Here is a 19,934-nt window from a genome sequence, read left to right on the forward strand (position 1 = left end):
CTCCTTCTCTGCATACATTCAGCAGATTGCCAAAACCTGTCGTTTCTTTCTCTTTAACATCAGCAAAATCCATCTCTTCATCTCTGAGCACTCTACCAGAACCCTTATCCACATGTCACCTCTCGCCTAGATTATTGCAACTTGCTTTTCACTGGCCTCCCACTTAGCCATCTCTCTCCTCTTCAATCAGTCCAAAACTCTGCTGCGCGACTATTTTCTGCCAAAGTCACTATGCTCACATTAGCCCTCTCCTCAAGTCACTTCACTGGCTCCCTATCCGTTTCTGCATTCAATTCAAACTTCTCTTGCTGACCTATAGGTGCATTCATTCTGCTGCTCCCCAGTAACCTCTCCCCTCTTCTCTCTCCCTACGCCCCCCCTCATGTACTCCACTCTGTAGATAAATCTCTCCTGTCTGTCCCCTTCTCCTCTACTGCTAATTCCAGACTCTGTTCCTTTTATCTTGCTGCACCTCACGCCTGGAATCGACTTCCAGAGCCTGTATGTCTAGCCCCGTCTTTATCCGTTTTCAAGTCCAGGCTAAAAGCCCACCTCCCAGTACTTACTTGCCCTGTACCCCACCTCTTTATTTCCCTTACCTCTTAATTGTTCCGTTTACCTGTCTTACTTAGATTGTAAGCTCTTTGAGCAGGGACTGTCTTTTGTGTATGGTGTACAGCGCTGCATATGCCTTGTAGCGCTATAGAAGTGATAAGTAGTAATAGTAGAGTAGATTGCTAGGAGCAGTTTGATGGTATTCATTATGGTTTCGATTCACTTTAGAGTAAAGCGTTCAGAAAAATTAGATATTTTCAGGAGCTTGTCCCAAATGTCCCACCAGTATAATTGTAAATTGTCACGTTCATACAATAGCTGAACCAGTTACAGTTATTTTGTGGCAAAACCTATTGAGGTCTGAGGATGAAGATCCACTGAGCTTGGACTTTCTGGGGGTGCATAGTAGAAAGTGCTACCAATTAATAGGTTTATCATCCATCTTGTTAGCTTTATTGTTCCCAATGATAGCATCATTAGTGGCATTCTTTGAAGCTAGCAAGGTCTGCAAAGTAATCCTAAACGTGGTGCTTCTAATTATTGGCTTTAAAAAGCACAAAAGTTTACCATTTCATTGCCTTGTGTACTTTGTTCTCTGAAGATGGATAGTATATAAAGATTATTTTCATCATGATACCACATTCCACTTTTAAGCAATAATCTTTATTATAGTTTTTTGGGTTAAGGGCAAAGCTGGTTTTTTTTTCTGCTGCACATTTGAAAGAAACATTTTACATAAACAGATCACCAGTCCTATACTTTCCCCTCAAACCACATCCAACATGCGGGAAGTAATTTTATAACAATCCTCCCACCCTATTCAAAAACATGTACAAGACCGATGATTACGGCAGTCATTGAAAACTAGTTACTAGGTTGGTGATTTGGGGGAGGGGGGGGAGATGATGGAAGATTTGGATATTAAAGATTAATATAAGTATAAAATTGTTTTTCAATTTTATACTTTTTGACTATTCATTTTGGAACAGAGAGTAGTGCTTCTAAACCCAGTCCTTGAACCACAACCAAGCCAGTAGGGTTTTCAGGATATCTACACTGAAAATGCACGAGATGGATTTGTAAACCAAAGAGGCAGTACATGCAAATTTATCTCATGCATATTGATTGGCTTGGTGTACTCTGAGGACTGTATTTAAAAGCACTGTTGAGATTTACATTTTTATTTTATTTTTACTTATTTGTTGCATTTGTATCCCACATTTTCCCACCTATTTGCAGGCTCATTTTGAATTTTTGGAGATATTTTTGTAAAAATGGACCCACAACTAGAACAACTGATGGAGTGAATTGTGCGTATAAAGTTGCCTGTTACTCCTATGTCTCCTCTCTTTATTTTTTAATGGTTCTAATGAGAAAGTGAAGTGTTTCTGCAAATGTAAACACTTTGCTTGAGCATTTTTTTTTAAATTATTTTATAAAAGGCAACATAGGTGCCTTGGCAGCTTTATTAGATAGGCACTCAGAACTATCCCCAATAGTACACAAATGCTGTCATTGCACCTACCTTGATGCAGGTGTAAATCTTGTACAACTTGCACATACTCTATATAGATACACAATTCTGCACCAGCTTCACCCCAACACTATCCCCAGGAACATCTACCCATAAATAGTATAAAAGTAAATGTGTTCTTATCAGAACACATTTGTACACATATATTGTCCCATCCAATTTTATAACAACCATTTTCTGCATTGAAAACATGCTTCTATGGGTGGAAAATGCTTTATAAAGTTACCCCGTCGAAGTAAAACAGAGATACAATTCACAGAGATTGAACTTTGTTTTGTAAGATATATAAACAAACTTTGAAACATTTAAAATATTCAGTTTTGTTCTGAAAAGGTAATACAAAGTTCCTGCGTGTCATTGTAGTAGTACTCAGCTAAGCTTATACGCCTAAAATGGATGCACCTTCCAGCCCTTGTATAACTTAGCAGAGCATCCATGTAAACAGATTCTGAATAAGAATACCATAAATCAACATTTCCAAAGTGCAAAACAAGATTTATCTTTTTGGCAAATTGACAGTAAGTTTTTACTTTATCACCTACTTCCTGTCATTAGGATGTGTGCCTTCTAGATTTGCCCAAGTATCACTCAGCAATCCACCTGGCGATAATTTGCCTTTGATATCCTGGAGACTGGTCTCTATTGTTTCACAGGAGCTGGACAGCTGCAAGGAAATTTCAAAGATTCAATATGCCAAAAATCACACCTTAAATGTGCTATGTTATCAATTTTTTAGGTATGTTTCACAACTGGTAATAATGCCATTCATCCATACTCATGCGTATTTATGCATACACAGAGGCTGATGCAGAAAGCTTGCACAGAAGTTGGCACAGGGTTAGCACAACATCTGTGTACAATTTGCAGTAAAGAAGATAACTGCTAAATCCATGCATTAGACACCTGTGCAAAACATTAAAATGAATAGTAATGAAGCTATTAGCTATTCAGTCCCAATAAAGAAGTGCATAGAAGACTAATGCTGAGCACATTACAGGAGCAGCTCATTCTTCTGTAGTACCATCTGTGAAGGCTGAATGCCTGTTTCTTCATTTTGCTGTGAGCATTAACAGTACCCACAATTTTTAAAAGAATAGGTTACAGTTTTATGTACAGATCTGAGCAGAAAAAAAATTACCTGCATAAGTATTAGAATGTTGTTCTGTGCACAAATATCAGTATTTAAACAAAAAATCGTATACATGAGAAATTTTTGTGATGCTGATATTTAGCTGTGGGGTAACACTGCATATAAAGAGGTGTGTGTCAAAACACTTTTGTTTTGCTCAGACATGTGCACAGTACTAGGTGCCTTCAGCACAGAACCTCATGCACATGCATCTAGTGTGCTTGCTCTTATTAACATACTAGTTTTGTGCACTTGAAATTTGCACAAGCATTACATTCTCATTAGAAGCGGTGCGCTCAGCTATCAGTACACAGCTCTAACACATAGCTTTCTGCATTGGTCCCACACAACAGGTAGACAAGCAGCAGGAAGTCCAAACCTCACAACCTGGAGACAAAAGCCAGTGGCAGCTGCCTACAAAATCTCCACCAGCCCCATACTAAGCCCCAGATTCCTGACTTTTGTATGGGGAGGGGGGGGATGACACCTGGTAGAGGAAAATAAACAGATCACCCCTTAACATTTTTCTGCTGTTGTCAACATCAGGTCCTGGACAAGCCCTGACTTTAGTCAATTTTGGTCTGTAGAGAAGAGTGATACAGTACTTAAAATGTGAGATCATCAAATAGTTGTGTCTCTTAGTCAGACTAATCTCCTTCTGTTTTCACCTATTCAATATCCTTCAGTTCATTCTGTTTCCCATTCTTCTTATTCTTTAGTTAGAAACTTAAAATGTATTGATCCCTCCACACTTCTTCCTTTTTGCTCCCCTTTCCCTCATGATTTTGTATCTCTGTTTCTACAGCAGCAAGTCTCTGTCTGGAATACCACCCTTCTCTCAGCTTTGGTTGCCATGTCACCTTCTTCATCCTTCTAATCCTCCTGCTCATTTCAAATCTTCATAGTTTCATAAGGATCTATATCTCCTCAAAAGACAACCCAGATGCAATGAATGATTATGGCACAAAGGCAAAATCCCAGACACATTTTTCTAATTCCAAAGAAGTGCACTCTCTGTTATAATCAAGAAATTAAGAGTGCAAGCTACCTCTACTATACCAGACTAATTAATAATTCAACTAACTGGCTTAAAAAGCTTTTTAGAGTCTTGTCACAGCTCTTTTCTACGATAAAAACATCCTATCTCAATGATTCCCTCAGCCAAAGACCTAGCTTTGTTTTTTTTCCACCAAGATCTTAACCTTGCAGGGCGCCTCTCTCTTCAGTACTCATGGGACCAGTCAAGAATTATTTCCACCCCCCTTTGCCCACTTCTTCTCTGGTCTCCAACCCTTCTTTGGTTCCTATGCCTTGTCTTCATCATTGTTTGAGCTCACCATTACCTTGTTCATTTACTAGCCAATGGTCTAATTTCAACCTTAAGGAGAAAGTAATCCACCGAAGTGGATGAACACAAACTCCCACGAAAACACAGCAAGTAAAGAGGAGTGGGAAGTGGACCAATGACTCCAGGGAAACGGGATACTGATGTTTGAAGTACCACTTTATTCACAGACTTGACACAGTACTGTGTTTCGGCCACAGGCCTGCCTCAGGAGTCTTAAATGATCCTTGGTACTAGGAATCGGTCTCAATGTTGGATGGTCTTGATAAAGACCTTTGTAAGGTACTACAGAAACTGTAGGGTCTCTGTGTGATCTGCGCTAAACAAATTACTTAATTGACTAAACTTACTTCTACTACAAGACTGACCATGTCCCCTGACCAAGTTCCTGGCTTCAAATTCTTATTCCTGGATCCCTTGGCACTGCTAATGATTAATCAAAGTCTGAATGTTGGAGTGTTTGTGCTTGGAAGAAAGCCCTTACATGCCACATTCTCAAGAAACCTTTAGAAGCAATAATCACTTCCACTTTATAGGCTTATTTCAAAACTGCCACTTCTTTCAAAATTTGCTGAAAAAAAATCCCTCATTTTTGCTCATCTTCTCTAACACATCAATCTCATATCCTTCATCCGCATCAGTCAGGCTTCAGACCTAGTCACAGTATTAAAACCCTCCTTACAGATAATGGTCTTCACAGTGCTTTTAACAATGGAAAGGTAGCCCTGGCAATTTCCTTAGACTTCAGTTCTGCTTTTGATCTAGTGGATCATCATCTATTACTACCTTGGCTATTTGATGTAGTTCATCAGTGTTTCAGCTCCTTTCTTTCCAAACGAAGTTTATACTGTTTCATTATCTTCTTTTAGTTGCTCTCCATTTTCCTTGTCAAGCAGGGTGTGCCCCAGGAGTCTATGCTGGCACCTCTCCTTTTTCAGTATTTATTTGTGACATTTATATCTCACATTATCGTAAACAAGTTTGAGTTCAATGTGGCTTACAATAAACAGTATAGGATACATAAACAATGTATAAGAAAGTAATTTGTTGTAAGAATCCAATTTTACAATCATCTTCTTAAGCCCTCTTTTTACCATTATCCAGGACAAAAATATAACCATTGTTAATCAAATGATATTTTGCTACTTTCTTTCTATGACGTCAACCATCTTGATCTTCAGTCAAACACTATCTCAACTCTGTAGCTGAATGGCTTAATGATAATCGTCTTATCCTCATCTGAATTAGCACCATCACATCTTGGCTCACCGGTTGACATTCCCACCCAAGTAGGTTTCACCCTCCATTCACATACAGCAATCACCCTAGTTGACACTTTCAAATATCATGGAGTACGTTTAGATTAAAGATCTAAACATATATACCCTGAAAGAAAGACAGGACCGGAGTGATATGACAGATATTTAAATACATCCATTGCATAAATGCAGAGGAAATGGGCATCTTTCAATGCAAAGAAGCTCTGGAATGAGGTGTCTTAAAATAAGAATGCAAGGGAGTAGATTTAGCAGTATCTAAGGAAATATTTATTTACAAAAAGGGTGGTGGATGTGTGCAACAGCTTATTAGCAGATATGGTAGAGACAAGGACAGTACCTAAATTCAAGAAAGCATGGGAAAAGCAAAAAAGGATCTCTAACGGATTTTTACAGCTGAGCAACTGATGTGGATGGAATATTGAATAGGCTATCTCAGTGAGTCTCAATCCAGTCCTCATGGCATACCTGACCAGTCAGGTTTTCAGGATATCCACAATGAATATGAATGAGATAGATTTATATACTAAGGAGGCAGTGCATGTTTTCATTTTATTCTACAGCAATACTCTTTCCTTCATGCCCCTTCTGAGATGCTGTACAATAGGATTTCCACTATTTGTAGTGTTGGTTAAAAGTTTATAGACTTGATTCTTATTGCTGTGTTACATGCAACCATGTTACCTTCCCCCACATGTAACATGGCCAGGGAACACTGGTGGTGTTGTTCTACATCCTTCCCCCTGATCACCAAAATAGCACCAAATTCCGCCCCCCCCCCCCCGTACCTTTCGGCACGCCCCTCTCCCCCTACACTCCCAATCCCCCTTCAGCATGCTCCCACCAACATAGAAACCCCGCTCCCTAGTCTATCCTCCTCCACAACTCCCTACCCTGGTGGTCCTCACTGGTGGCCAGTTGTCAGTGAATCCCTTGCTGCCTCTCAAGGGACGTGCTGGAATCCAAAATAGATCATTATACCCCTGGCAATAGTCTTATGGTACTACCACTAGCGGGTCACCCATCCCATATAAGAAAAAGTCCATGAGACTGGCATCAGGGGTCATCAGTGACATGTTGGATTCCAATGCCTTTGTACCGCTCCATGGTGCGACCGCACCTCGAATACTGTGTTCAATTCTGGTCGCCGCAGCTCAAAAAAGATATAATGGAATTAGAAAAGGTGCAGAGAAGGGCGACAAAAATGATAAAGGGGATGGGACGACTTCTCTATGAGGAAAGGCTAAAGCGGCTAGGGCTCTTCAGCTTGGAGAAAAGGCGGCTGAGAGATATGATAGAGGTCTATAAAATAATGAGTGGAGTTGAACGGGTAGATGTGAAGACTCTGTTTACGCTTTCCAAAAATACTAGGACTAGGGGACATGCGATGAAGCTACAAAGTAGTAAATTTAAAACAAATTGGAGAAAATGTTTCTTCATTCAACGTGTAATTAACCTCTGGAATTTGTTGCCAGAGAATGTGGTAAAGGCGATTAGCTTAGTGGATTTTAAAAAGGTTTGAACGGCTTCCTAAAGGAAAAGTCCATAGACCATTATTAAATGGACTTGGGGAAAATCCACTATTTCTGGGCTAAGCAGTATAAAATGTTTTGTACTTTTTTGGCATCTTGCCAGGTATTTGTGACCTGGATTGGCCACTGTTGGAAACAGGATGCTGGGCTTGATGGACCTTTGGTCTTTCCCAGTATGGCAATACTTATGTGCTTATAATGCCTCCCCACGCAGCAGCAAGAGGGATTGCTGCCACCTGGAAGACCACTGGCCATCAATGAGGACCCCTAGGGTGAGTCCTGTGGTGTGGAATGGAAAGGATAAGCTAGAAGGCCGTGTTTACATCTCAAGGGCCTGCTGAAGAGGATCAGAGGTGCGGCAGGGAGGGGGGGAGGGGGATGGAATCTAGTGCTATTGCAGCCTGGACAGTGTGATTGGGGGTGGGGGAGACTGGGTTGAGGGATGCAGAAGAGCACAACACCACCACTGCACTTCCTGTGTCAGTACTGTGCTACCAGACTGCTGGCAGCACAGCTGTACTTACCACGTCTTCGGGTGGTGGTAAGTTCAGCTGCAGTATCAGCAGTTGGGACAGCCAGTCCACAGTATTGACCTGCACACTAGCTGTCACTGCTGGCCACACCTCCGCCCGCCCATGTTATGCACAAACCCGACTCACTTCTGTGTTAGGTAGTTAATATAGTAATTTTACCACAGTAGTTACCTTTTTAATGTAGGAGACAGTAGCATGGGACTGTGCTACTATCTGCCGTGGTGGTAAACTCCCCATTAGCTGTTTAACACAGCTCAGTAAAAGGGCCCCTTAATGTTTACCCATCATTAGAGAACATCTGCAAATGAAAGTAAATGAATGAAAAGAGAAGATGACTTACACGTAGCAGTTTGGTGTGTACCTCTGAAATTTCTTCAAAGTCTGATGCTTCCACAGTGATATTCTCATATCTATCCACACAAAAAGGGGAGAGAAAGTAAATAAATATGTGAACAGTGCTTATGACTGACCTCCATGTATCTGTAGGAAGTAAGACTTTCTGGGGGTATCATTTATTATGTTTACATCATTAATAACTGAAAAACAAAGCAGGAACCTGAAAGTGAATTAATTTGTGGAATTCAAACTTATCTTTGGAAGGATTGAATCACAAGGTATTTAGCACATATTTAATACCTTCCCAAGCCATACCTTGCTCTGGTCAAGATCTTTTCACTTTTTTTTTTTTAATTTTTATTTATGAAATCTGAAATTCACATCAACAGGTAACACTTTTGCATTATTTTAACATGTCTTATAACAAAATTCGTATTACTCCTCGTTATAATTGTGACCTTCCCTCAGTTTCCCCCCTCCCCACCCCCCACCCCAAGCCCCTCGTCTCCTCTACTTTATAGCATGGTTATCCCAATTATAACATCTCACCCTTCATATACATACGAACACAGAGAGAGGTTTTTTTTTTTAGTGTCCTTGTTCATGCAGGTGGTATCACCAGTTGGGGGCATCTAGCTCCACCCCCGCCTGACTCCTCCATTCTTTATATTTGTCCCAAATTTTGGAGAAGTGTCCTACTTGTCCATTTTTGATTGCTGTCATTTTGGACATCTGATATAAACAATCCAGTTTGTGTATCACTTTTATCACTGGTGGAGCAGATTGAGTCTTCCATGCTGATGCCAGTGCTATTTTGCTCGCCACCAAAAAAGTAGAGGCGAATCGGTGTATTGTTGGTGGTATTCCTTGTGGTCGAAAGTGTAGTAAGCAGTGGTCAGCTGTCATCAGGTACCTTTTCCCTAATATTTGCTCAAGTAATTTAATCAGTTCCTCCCAATATACCTTTATCTTTGGGCAAGACCACCATATATGTAGCATATCTCCCACCGCAGAGCAGCCTCTCCAACAGTGGTTTGAGACCCCTCTAAACATTTTAGCTATACGGTCCGGTGTATAATACCAGCGGTACAATATCTTATATCCATTTTCTATCATTGCACTGCTGACCAACACTCTCACCAATGAGCCTATCGCTCGCTCCCAGCTCTGTGTATCATGTTTCATCCCTGTATTTTGTTCCTATTTCTGTGTATATTTCAGAACTGGTGTTTTAAGTGTCAATAGGGCGGCATAAATTCGTGAAACACACCCCCTAGCACTCCCTCCCTCCAGTGCCCGTTCTATCTCTGTCTCCTGTATCTGCAATTCTGGTTTTGCCTTTCGGACAATAAAATCTCTTATGCGTGCATAATGGAAGGAGTGCTGTGGCGGTAAGTCAAATTCTTCCTGTAGCTCTTCAGTTGAGCAAAAGGCTCCTTCTTCCCAAAATTGCCCTAGTTGTCTCAATCCTTTCCGTTCCCATTGCTTATATACTTTTCCTCCTTCTTCCCATTGAAATCCAGGGGCTCCTCTTATATGCATTTTAAGGAAATACTGTCTATCAGGGCAGAATTGCTGGCGTATCACACTCCATGTCAATAGGGGGAACTGTAGTGCCATGGGCAGAAGTGTTGCCATGGCACGTATCCGTGGCCTAGGCAACCACAGTAATGTTGCTGGGTGATTAAGTCCCACCCAGTGTTTTTCTATTTGAAGCCAGGGCTTCCTTTCATCTTTAACCCATGCTGCCAGTATCCTGAGTTGTGTTGCTTGAAAATACTGAAAGAAACTTGGCACCCCCATTCCCCCCCTTTTTTTGGGCATGTATAACATCCTAGCTTTCACTCGGGGCGGTTTATGTTTCCAAATGAATGCAACTGTTTTGCGTTTTAGTTGTCTAAAGAAGGTAGTGGGAATCGGGAGCGGCAGTGCCATGAAAAGTATAAAATCTTAGGCAAGATCATCATTTTTATGGCCTGTATTCTCCCTATCCACGAGAGCTCTAGGCCTTCCCAGCGATCTAGGTCCTGAAATAATTCTCGTATTTTGGAGGGAAAATTTGCTTTAAATAGCTCCTGTATTTAAGGTGTCAGATTAATTCCCAGATATCGTAAACAACGCGTTGCCCATCGAAACGGAAACTGTTGTTGTAACCTCCTAGCTGTTTCTTCTGGTACATTTAATCCCATTATCTCTGATTTGGACATATTGATTTTAAACCCGGACACTGTTCCAAATTGTTGTAAACATTGTGTAAGACCCTCTAGAGAATTCTGGGTATCCATGATCGTCAATAAGACATCGTCTACAACATAGGCGGTCGGTGGCCCAACTGTTTGGGGATGCTAAAGGGGGTGGGGTTAGGGGGTGAGGCCAGGGTGGAGCTTAAATCCATAATTGTCTGATAACACACAGAAAAAAAAAATAAAAAAGTCACAATTAATACCTTTTATTAAATTTAGATATTAGATATGTATCGTATGTCAAAGAATAAAGTGGTTGCTCAAAGCATATACTAACCACAATCGCTCAACTGCAAAACACTATGCACAACTTTGTGCAAAAACACACTCAGAACCTTACTGTACCATAAATATTACACTGGGCAGAACCTAATACACCAATATACCACCAATACGGAAAATGCAGACCGTCAACAATATGAAACAAGGGATCATAATATCACAATTCTCAGGTACAGCCACAAAACACCCTAATTCATGTTTAATGTGGGATAAAATGCCATAAATAAGTAAATAAATACAAACTTTTAATGTTGAGCACCTGATTCTCAAAGTGGACATATTCCAAACACTATAATGAAAATAAAATGATCTTTTCTACCTTTATTGTCTGGTGACTTTGTTTTTCTGATCATGCTGGCCCAGTATCCGATTCTGCTGCTATCTGTCCTCTTAACTCCGTTTTCAGGGCTTCCTTTCCATTTATTTCTTTACTTTTCGCCTTTCTTCTTCATTTCTTGCCTTACATCCGTAAGTAAAAGCTGGGTCCTCTGCAGACTTGACTGTCCAGTGGATCCAGCTTCTGCCTATTTTCTCCATCGATATGCAGGTTTTCTCCCTTTTCCCTCATCTCATCTCCTTCCTCTGTCTTCCCTCCCCTCCATCCATGTCCAGCATTTCTTTTCTCTCCCTTCCCCCTCCATCCATGTGCATCTCCTTCCTCTGTCTTCCCTCCCCTCCATGCATGTCCAGAATTTCTCCCCTTCATCCATGTGCATCTCCTTCCTGTCTTCCCTTCCCTCCCCTCCATCCATGTCCAACAATTCTCCTCTCTCCCTGCCCTCCCCTTCCCTCCATCCATGTCCAGCAACCCTCCTCTCTCCCCTGCCCTCCATCCATGTCCAGCAACCCCTGCCCTCCATCCATCCATGTCCAGCAACCCTCTTCTCTCCCCTGCCCTCCATCCACCCATGTCCAGCAACCCTCCTCTCCCCTCTAGCCATCCATGTCCAGCAACCCTCCTCTCTCCCCTGCCCTCCACCCATGTCCAGCAACTCTCCTCTCCCCTCTAGCCACCCACCCATGTCCAGCAACTCTACTCTCCCCTCCATCCACCTATGTCCAGCAAATCTCCTCTCCCCTGACCTCCCCTCCATCCATGTCCAACAACCCTCCTCTCTCCTCTGCCCTCTATCCACCCATGTTCAGCAACCCTCCTCTCTCCCCTGCCATCCCTTCTATCCACCCATGTCCAGCAAACCTCCTATCCCCTGCCCTCCATTCTGTCCCCTTTCCCCCTCCATCCATACCCAGCGCGATTCTCCTCTCCCCTGCCTCCATCCATCTGGGCGAGCAGCACCATGGGTCTCCCCTTCCTTCCTATCTCCTTTCGTGAGTTCGTTCCCTCAGAGTCCCGCCCTCGAGGAAATGATGTCAGAAGGTGGGACTCTGCGGAACGAACCACATCACGAAGGGAGAGAAGACTAGAGACGGGCAGGGCGGGCTGAACACCGCTGGGACGAGGTAAATTAAAGATTTAAAGGGCGGCAAGGGGCAGATAGGAAGGAAGGGGAGGGAAGGGGAGACTCACGGCGCCGCTCGCCCGCCCAGAAATTCGGACAAACGAGCGGGCGGGCGGCCAAAACCCCTCGGGCGCGGCTGGGGAGGCTTAGCCTCCCCAAGCCTCTTATACCGGGCGCCTATGGTCTACAAATAACATCACTTTATGTGTTCTTTGCCCTATCTGAATTCCCCGTATGCGGACCTCCGATCTAATTGCCTGGGCTAGCGCTTCCATTGTAAGGGCAAATAGTAGAGGAGAAAGGGCACATCCCTGACGTGTCCCTCTACTCAAACTGAAATATCTTAGATCGTTCCCCATTAATGACTAGTGCCGCTAAGGGTAGATCATATAGGTACTGGAGCCATGTTATATAGCGCCCCGATAGTCCCATTTTTCTCAGCACCGCAAACATAAGATCTTTTCACTTTTTAATATTCCTCCTAACAATCAAGGAAGTGCAAGGTGCGTTCAGGTACAGCAGATTTTCTGTATTCTCAGAGAACTTTCAGCAGATAGTCCCAAACTGTGGGTCGCAACCCCAAACAAAGTCACAAATCCTGCAGACATCACTGTCCTGTTGCCATGCAAATTAGGGTCAGGGCCACCAACAGATTGGTAAGCATTGGCTTACAATCTAACAGGGCAACATTTAAACTCTGGGATCAGTGTTTCTTTTAAACAGAATTTATACATATATTTGTATATTCAATGTTGGAGTCCAGATATTATGCAGACCACCTCCATTATCTGGATATCTGCGGCACGACTTATTTTCCGCCAAAATCGTTTTACCCACACTAGCCCACTCTTCAAGTCACTTCACTGGCTCCCTGTCCGCTTCCGCGTACAATTCAAACTTCTCTTACTGACCTTTAAATGCATCCATTCTGCAGCCCCCCATTACCTCTCCTCTCTCATCTCTCCCTACATTCCTCCCGTAATCTCCGCTCGCTGGACAAATCTCTCTTGTCGTCCCCCTTTCTCCTCCACTGCTAATTCCAGGCTTCGTTCCTTTTCCCTCGCAGCACCTTATGCCTGGAATGGACTTCCTGAGCCTGTACGCCTAGCTCCATCTCTACCTGTTTTCAAATCTATGCTGAAAACCCACCTTTTCACCACTGCTTTTGGCTCCTAACCACTACTCAATTCCCCTATCCTGGTTCCTTCTCACCCAGTACTTTCCTCGCCCTTGTCTTGTCTGTCTGTATTTTTAGATTGTAAGCTCTATCGATCAGGGACTGTCTCTCTGTGTCAGGTGTTCGGCGCTGCGTGCGTCTGGTAGCGCTATACAAATGTTAATAATAATAATATTAATTACCTGCTACCCGGATAAGCAGTGTTGAATATTGGCCTATTAACCTTATAGCTGAATATTAGTCTGTAAGTTTATACTAGAGGCAATACTGGTTTAAGTGACCTGCAAGTCACAAGGTGCAGCATCAGGATTTGAACTTTGATTTACCTAGTTCACAGTCTGCTGCTCTTTCCACTTGTTTACTTCACTGTGATCATCACTGGCTGTGGCCATGCATCAGAGTTTCTGCCAGAATGTTGCAAATACAGACTCTAAATCTAGCCATTTGGTTTCACTATTGAATGGTGGCTAGGACTCACTCCTCCTCAGTTTCTATGAGTGCTGCCTTAGAGATATCACCAGCACCACTCAGCATGGAAAGCTTAAGAAGTGACTTGAGTTTTAAACCCTGGTTCCTTGCATGGCAGTGAATAATACCGCCAAGAAAGCTACCTCACTGGCCCTCATTTATTCATTTTTTAAAATAATATTTGTATGCATTGGAATGCAGTATACTATGCCATACTATGTATTGTTGTTCGAATATTTTTACTGCTGTAACTGTCTATTGTTTATGTTTGACTTATTCTTGCTGTATACCGCCTTGAGTGAATTCCTTCAGAAAGGCAGTAAATAAACCAATAAATAAAATATATTTTAATTTTGGGAGTTAAATAAAGATAAAATAAGAGGTCATTTATGCGATAGCTATAGATGTAAATAGTGTCATTTACACATATAAACGCTGTACACATCTACATACCAATTTTAGAGCCTTGGAGAGTGATCTGGACTGATTCTCAATAATCTGTAATCATACCAAGATATTTATAGATCCCAAGTGCCTGAGATTATACTGGTTCCATAATTTATCAAAAACCATAGTTCTCCCCTAACAAGATTTTTCAGAATCAGGGCCGGCCAATCTAGGGCCCAGATGATCATAAACAAACTCGGGTGCTAGAGGCCATTTGCGCTGGACTAGCACCCACGTTTGCCTTCACACCATGATCAGAGCCAGCAAGCACGTGTAGTAAAGCGGTCGCTGGCTCTGAATGCTACTAATGGATCAGGCGACCCTCAGGGGGAGGAATGCTGGCTTCGGCCTAACCCCTGGTAAGCCTTTCCTAGGCTGAGAGGTACCCAGCTCTACCACCGGCTGCTCCTCAGGTGCTGTGGAGGACTTGCAGCTCATCTGCTGGCTCTGAATGCTACTAATGGATCAGGTGACTCTCAGGGGGAGGAATGCTGGCTTCGGCCTAACCCCTGGTAAGCCTTTCCTCGGCTGAGAGGTGCCCAGCTCTACCACCGGCTGCCTTTCAGGTGCTGTGGAGGACTTGCAGCTCATCTGCATATCCTTTACAGCCTTCTCCAGGTTGACTCCCAGGTCCACTCCGACCCACTCAGGGTCTCCGCTCTGAATGCTACTAATGGATCAGGCGACCCTCAGGGGGAGGAATGCTGGCTTCGGCCTAACCCCTGGTAAGCCTTTCCTAGGCTGAGAGGTACCCAGCTCTACCACCGGCTGCCCCTCAGGTGCTGTGGAGGACTTGCAGCTCATCTGCTGGCTCTGAATGCTACTAATGGATCAGGTGACTCTCAGGGGGAGGAATGCTGGCTTCGGCCTAACCCCTGGTAAGCCTTTCCTCGGCTGAGAGGTGCCCAGCTCTACCACCGGCTGCCTTTCAGGTGCTGTGGAGGACTTGCAGCTCATCTGCATATCCTTTACAGCCTTCTCCAGGTTGACTCCCAGGTCCACTCCGACCCACTCAGGGTCTCTGCTCTAGGTGCCCAGCGCTCCCACCAGGTGCTGTGGAGGACTTGCAGCCCTTCTGCATATCCTCACAGCTGTATCCGAGGTGACTCCCAGGTCCACCCCGATCTTCCCAGGGCCCTCGCTTCATGTGCCCAGGATTTCCAGGTGCTTTTTGGCTAGGATCAGGCAACCCTCAGGGGGAGGAACGCTGGCTTCGGCCTAGCCCCTGGTAAGCCTTTCCTCGGCTGAGAGGTGCCCAACTCTACCACAGGCTGCCTTTCAGGTGCTGTGGAGGACTTGCAGCTCATCTGCATATCCTTTACAGCCTTCTCCAGGGTGACTCTCAGGTCCACTCTGACCCACTCAGGGTCTCCGCTCTAGGTGCTGTGGAGGACATGCAGCCCTTCTGCATATTCTCACAGCTGTATCTGGGGTGACTCCCAGGTCCTCTTCGATCCACTCAGGGCCTCTGCTCTAGGTGCCGCGCGCTGAGCATTTTTCTCTTTACATTTATTTTTCTCCCAGTTACTACTTATGGCTCCAGTACACTTTTTCTTCTTGGTACTGTCCCTTCCTAATCTGTTTCTCCACCTCAAACCACTGTACACGTCAGGAACACATTGTCCACCCTGTTTCTCCATCTGAAACCACTGTACACTGCAGGAACACATTGTCCACACTCTGTATTCATCATCTCTTTTTTTTCCTCTTCCTCTTTCTCAGCTCTCAACCTTCAACATTTCCTTCCTTCCATTCATCCATCTCCTTTCTATCTGAGTACATCTCACCTTCGTCGCTGTCATCATACCTCTCCTACTCTTCTCCGTACTCTCTTGCTCCTTCTCCTGCTCTCCACTGGGGACATTAATCCCAATCCTGGTCCTCCACATCAGCTCTCATCCTATTTGTGCAGGTCGCACCGTGATATCTCCAATCTAATTTCTGTTCCTCTCCTCCCCCTTCTTCCCTGTCTTTCTCTTGCACTCTGTGGAATGCCCGCTCTGTCTGTAACAAACTTTCCTACATCCATGACCTCTCTATCTCTCGTACTCTCCATCTGCTTGCCCTAACAAACTTGGCTTTACCCTGAAGACTCTGCTTCAGTCTCGGACCTATGCCATAGAGGTTAACTTTTCTCCCATACTCCTCACCCGGTTGGCCGTGGAGGTGGTGTCAGGCTACTACTTTCACCCTCTTGTAGATTTCAATCTCTTCTTCCACCTCAGTCTCACTGTTTTTCTTCCTTCGAAGTCCACTCCGTCTATTTGCTCCTCTGCCTCTCCGAGTAGCAGTCATTTATCGACCCCCTGATAAGTCCCTTTCTTCCTTTCTCACTGACTTTGATGCCTGGCTTTTCTTCTTTCTTGAACCTTCATCTCCTTCCCTCATTCTTGGGGGATTTTAACATTCATACTACTGATCCCTCTGACTCTTATGCTTCTCAGTTTCTTGCTTTAACATCCTCTTTCAATCTTCAACTGTGCTCCACTGATCCCACTCACCAGAATGGCCACTGTCTTGATCTTATCCTCTTCTCAAACTGCTCACTCTCCAGTTTCTGTGCCTCAACTCTTCCCCTCTCTGACCATCATCTGATAACTTTCACACTTAAACACCCTTCTCCCCAGTCCCGTCCAATCTTAACCAATAAATTCAGGAACCTTCAAGGCTATTGACCCTTCTACTCTGCCCTCCAGTGTTTCAAATTTCTTCTCTACCACTATGTTATCCAAGTCTGTCAATGAGGCTGTCTCTTCCTATAATACTATTCTCTCCTCTGCTCTGGATACTCTCGCTCCTCCCATTCCCCGTTACGTAAAACGTATCAAACCCCAGCCTTGGCTGACCTCTAGAATCCGCTACTTACGTTCCTGTGCCCGCTCTGCTGAACACCTTTGGCTGAAATCCCATGCCCATGCTGACTTCATACATTCCAAATTCTTGCTGATCTCCGTCCAGTCTGCTCTTTTACTTGCCAAACAGGACTATTACATCCAGTTGACAAATTCTCTTGGCTCAAACCCTCGACGTCTCTTTGCCACACTGAACTCTCTCCTCAAAGTGCCTTCACTTTCCCCCCAGACTCTGGCTGAGTACTTTCATGATAAGGTTCACAAGATTAAACTTGAATTCTCAACCAGGTCACCTCCACCTCTCCTTCCCTTAGTCCATTCTCTCAACCCTCCAACCCCTGCCTTCTTTTCTGAAATCACTGAATAGGAAACTACACATCTTCTTTCCTCCTCAAAACTATCTACCTGTTCCTCTGATCCTATTCCCACCCATCTACTTAACACTATCTCTCCAACTGTCATCCTGTTTATCTGTCATATCCTCAATCTTTCACTGTCCACTGCGACTGTTCCTGATGCCTTCAAACATGCCGTAGTCACACCACTCCTTAAAAAACCTTCACTGGACCCTACCGGTTCTTCCAACTTTCGCCCCATCTCCCTCCTCTCTTTCCTATCAAAGATACTTGAACATGCTGTTCATCGCCATTGCCTTGACTTTCTTTCATCTCAAGCTATTCTTGATCCACTTCAATCTGGTTTTCGGCCCCTTCATTCAACTGAAACAGCGCTTGCCAAAGTCTCCAATGATCTGTTCCTGGCCAGATCGAAAGGTCTCTATTCTATCCTCATCCTTCTCGATCTATCTGCCACTTTTGACACTGTTGATCACAGCCTACTCCTTGATACGCTGTCCTCACTTGGATTTCAAGGCTCTGTTCTTTCCTGGTTTTCTTCTTATCTCTCCCAGCGTACCTTTAGTGTATACTCTAGTGGATCTTCCTCTACTTCTATCCCACTGTCAGTTGGTGTACCTCAGGGATCTGTCCTGGGACCTCTTCTTTTCTCCATCTATACTTCTTCCCTTGGTACTCTGATCTCATCCCATGGTTTTCAGTATCATCTTTAAGCTGATGACTCCCAGATCTACCTCTCCACACCAGAAATCTCAGCTGAAATCCAGGCCAAAGTATTAGCCTGCCTGTCTGACACTGCTGCCTGGATGTCTCAGCGCCATCTGAAACTAAACATGACCAAGACTGAGCTTCTTAGCTTTCCTCCTAAACCAACCTCTCCTCCTCCCCCATTCTCTATTTCTGTGGATAACACTCTCATCCTTCCTGTCTCATCAGCTCGTAACCTTGGGGTCATCTTTGACTCCTCCCTCTCCTTCTCTGCAGATATTCAGCAGACTGCTAAAACCTGTTGTTTCTTTCTCTATAATATCACCAAAATTCACCATTTCCTTTCTGAGCATACTACCAGAACCCTCATCCACACTCTTATCACCTCTCGTTTAGACTATTGCAATTTGCTTCTCACAGGTCTCCCACTTAGCCATCTCTCTCCTCTTCAATCTGTTCAAAATTCGGCTGCACGACTAATATTCTGCCAGTGTCATTATGCTCATATTAGCCCTCTCCTCAAGTCACTTTACTGGCTTCCTATCCATTTCCGCATACAGTTCAAACCCCTCTTATTGACCTATAAGTGCATTCCTCTGCAGCTCCTCAGTACCTCTCCACTCTCATGTCTCCCTATATTCCTCCCTGGGAACTCCGTTCACTGGGTAAATCTCTCGTATCTGGACCCTTCTCCTCCACTGCTAACTCCAGACTCCGTTCCTTTTATCTTGCTGCACCATATGCCTGGAATAGACTTCCTGAGCTGGTACGTCAAGCGCCATCTCTGGCCGTCTTCAAATCTAAGCTAAAAGCCCACCTTTTTGATGCAGCTTTTAACTCCTAACCTTTATTCACTTGTTCAGAACCCTTATTTTATCATCCTCACTTTAATATTCCCATATCTCTTGTTTGTCCTGTTTTGTCTGTCCTAATTAGATTGTAAATTAAGTTATATAACCAATATTAAAAAGTTTACTAAAAAGTTACAGAAAACTCGAGGAGAGACTGATCCAAGATGGCGTCACAATAGGATGTGAGAAACGTATCTGGAGAATTTGTTTATTCTTAAAACTATTTTCCTTAACAAACATGCTTAAACGGAAGGGGAAAGTTAGAGGTGGTCTCTCCCAACCCTCAACGGACCTTACCCGACGGCAACCTCCGATAACGGATTTCACGGTCCCAGCGACATTGCGGGGCGTACAGCTGTCCGGCGCAGAGAGGAGTCTGGGCCTGGAGAGTGAGGTGTCACTCAGCCCCAGAAGTCTTTGTTTGGCGCATGAGGTTGGAGGCAGTGTCGACGGAGGTCCCGCCCAGCAGCCAGAGTGCAGAGCTGTGCAGCGTGGAGGGGAGAACTCCTTCAGCAGTTTGGAAGTGCCTTGCCTCGAGAGAACTCTGGAAGAACTAAGCCTAACTTCTACCCCCAAGAGCAGTGCTGGAAGTTTTTCTTTTTCTGAGCAAACTCCTGCTGTGCGGCAAATGGTTGAAACACAGCCAGTTCCAGAGCTCCAACTGCTGCCCCTGGAGAAACCACCGACAGTGACGTTAGATTCCCTTTGGGGGGCAATGAAATCTTTACACAAGGTATGCCTGAGTTTTGTTAAGACTTCTAATGCAAACACAATAAAAATGGATGGTTTACAATCAGAATTAGCCTCCCAGGTGGCAAGTTTGAAACAAGTGGAACATTCTGTGATTCA

The 19,934-nt window shown here is 44.0% G+C and overlaps 1 protein-coding gene across 1 annotated transcript in view; it reads right to left on the reverse strand.

The window, feature by feature from the left end:
* The window catches only part of TBK1 (TANK binding kinase 1), a 485,047-nt gene that overhangs the window by 53,670 nt on the left and 411,443 nt on the right, over positions 1-19,934 (reverse strand). The window contains 2 exon segments of the mRNA XM_030217198.1: positions 2,632-2,753; positions 8,246-8,315. Of these exon segments, the coding sequence (XP_030073058.1) occupies positions 2,632-2,753; positions 8,246-8,315 (192 nt within the window).

Source organism: Microcaecilia unicolor, chromosome 10, assembly GCF_901765095.1.
Source record: "Microcaecilia unicolor chromosome 10, aMicUni1.1, whole genome shotgun sequence".
Lineage (NCBI taxonomy): Eukaryota > Metazoa > Chordata > Amphibia > Gymnophiona > Siphonopidae > Microcaecilia > Microcaecilia unicolor.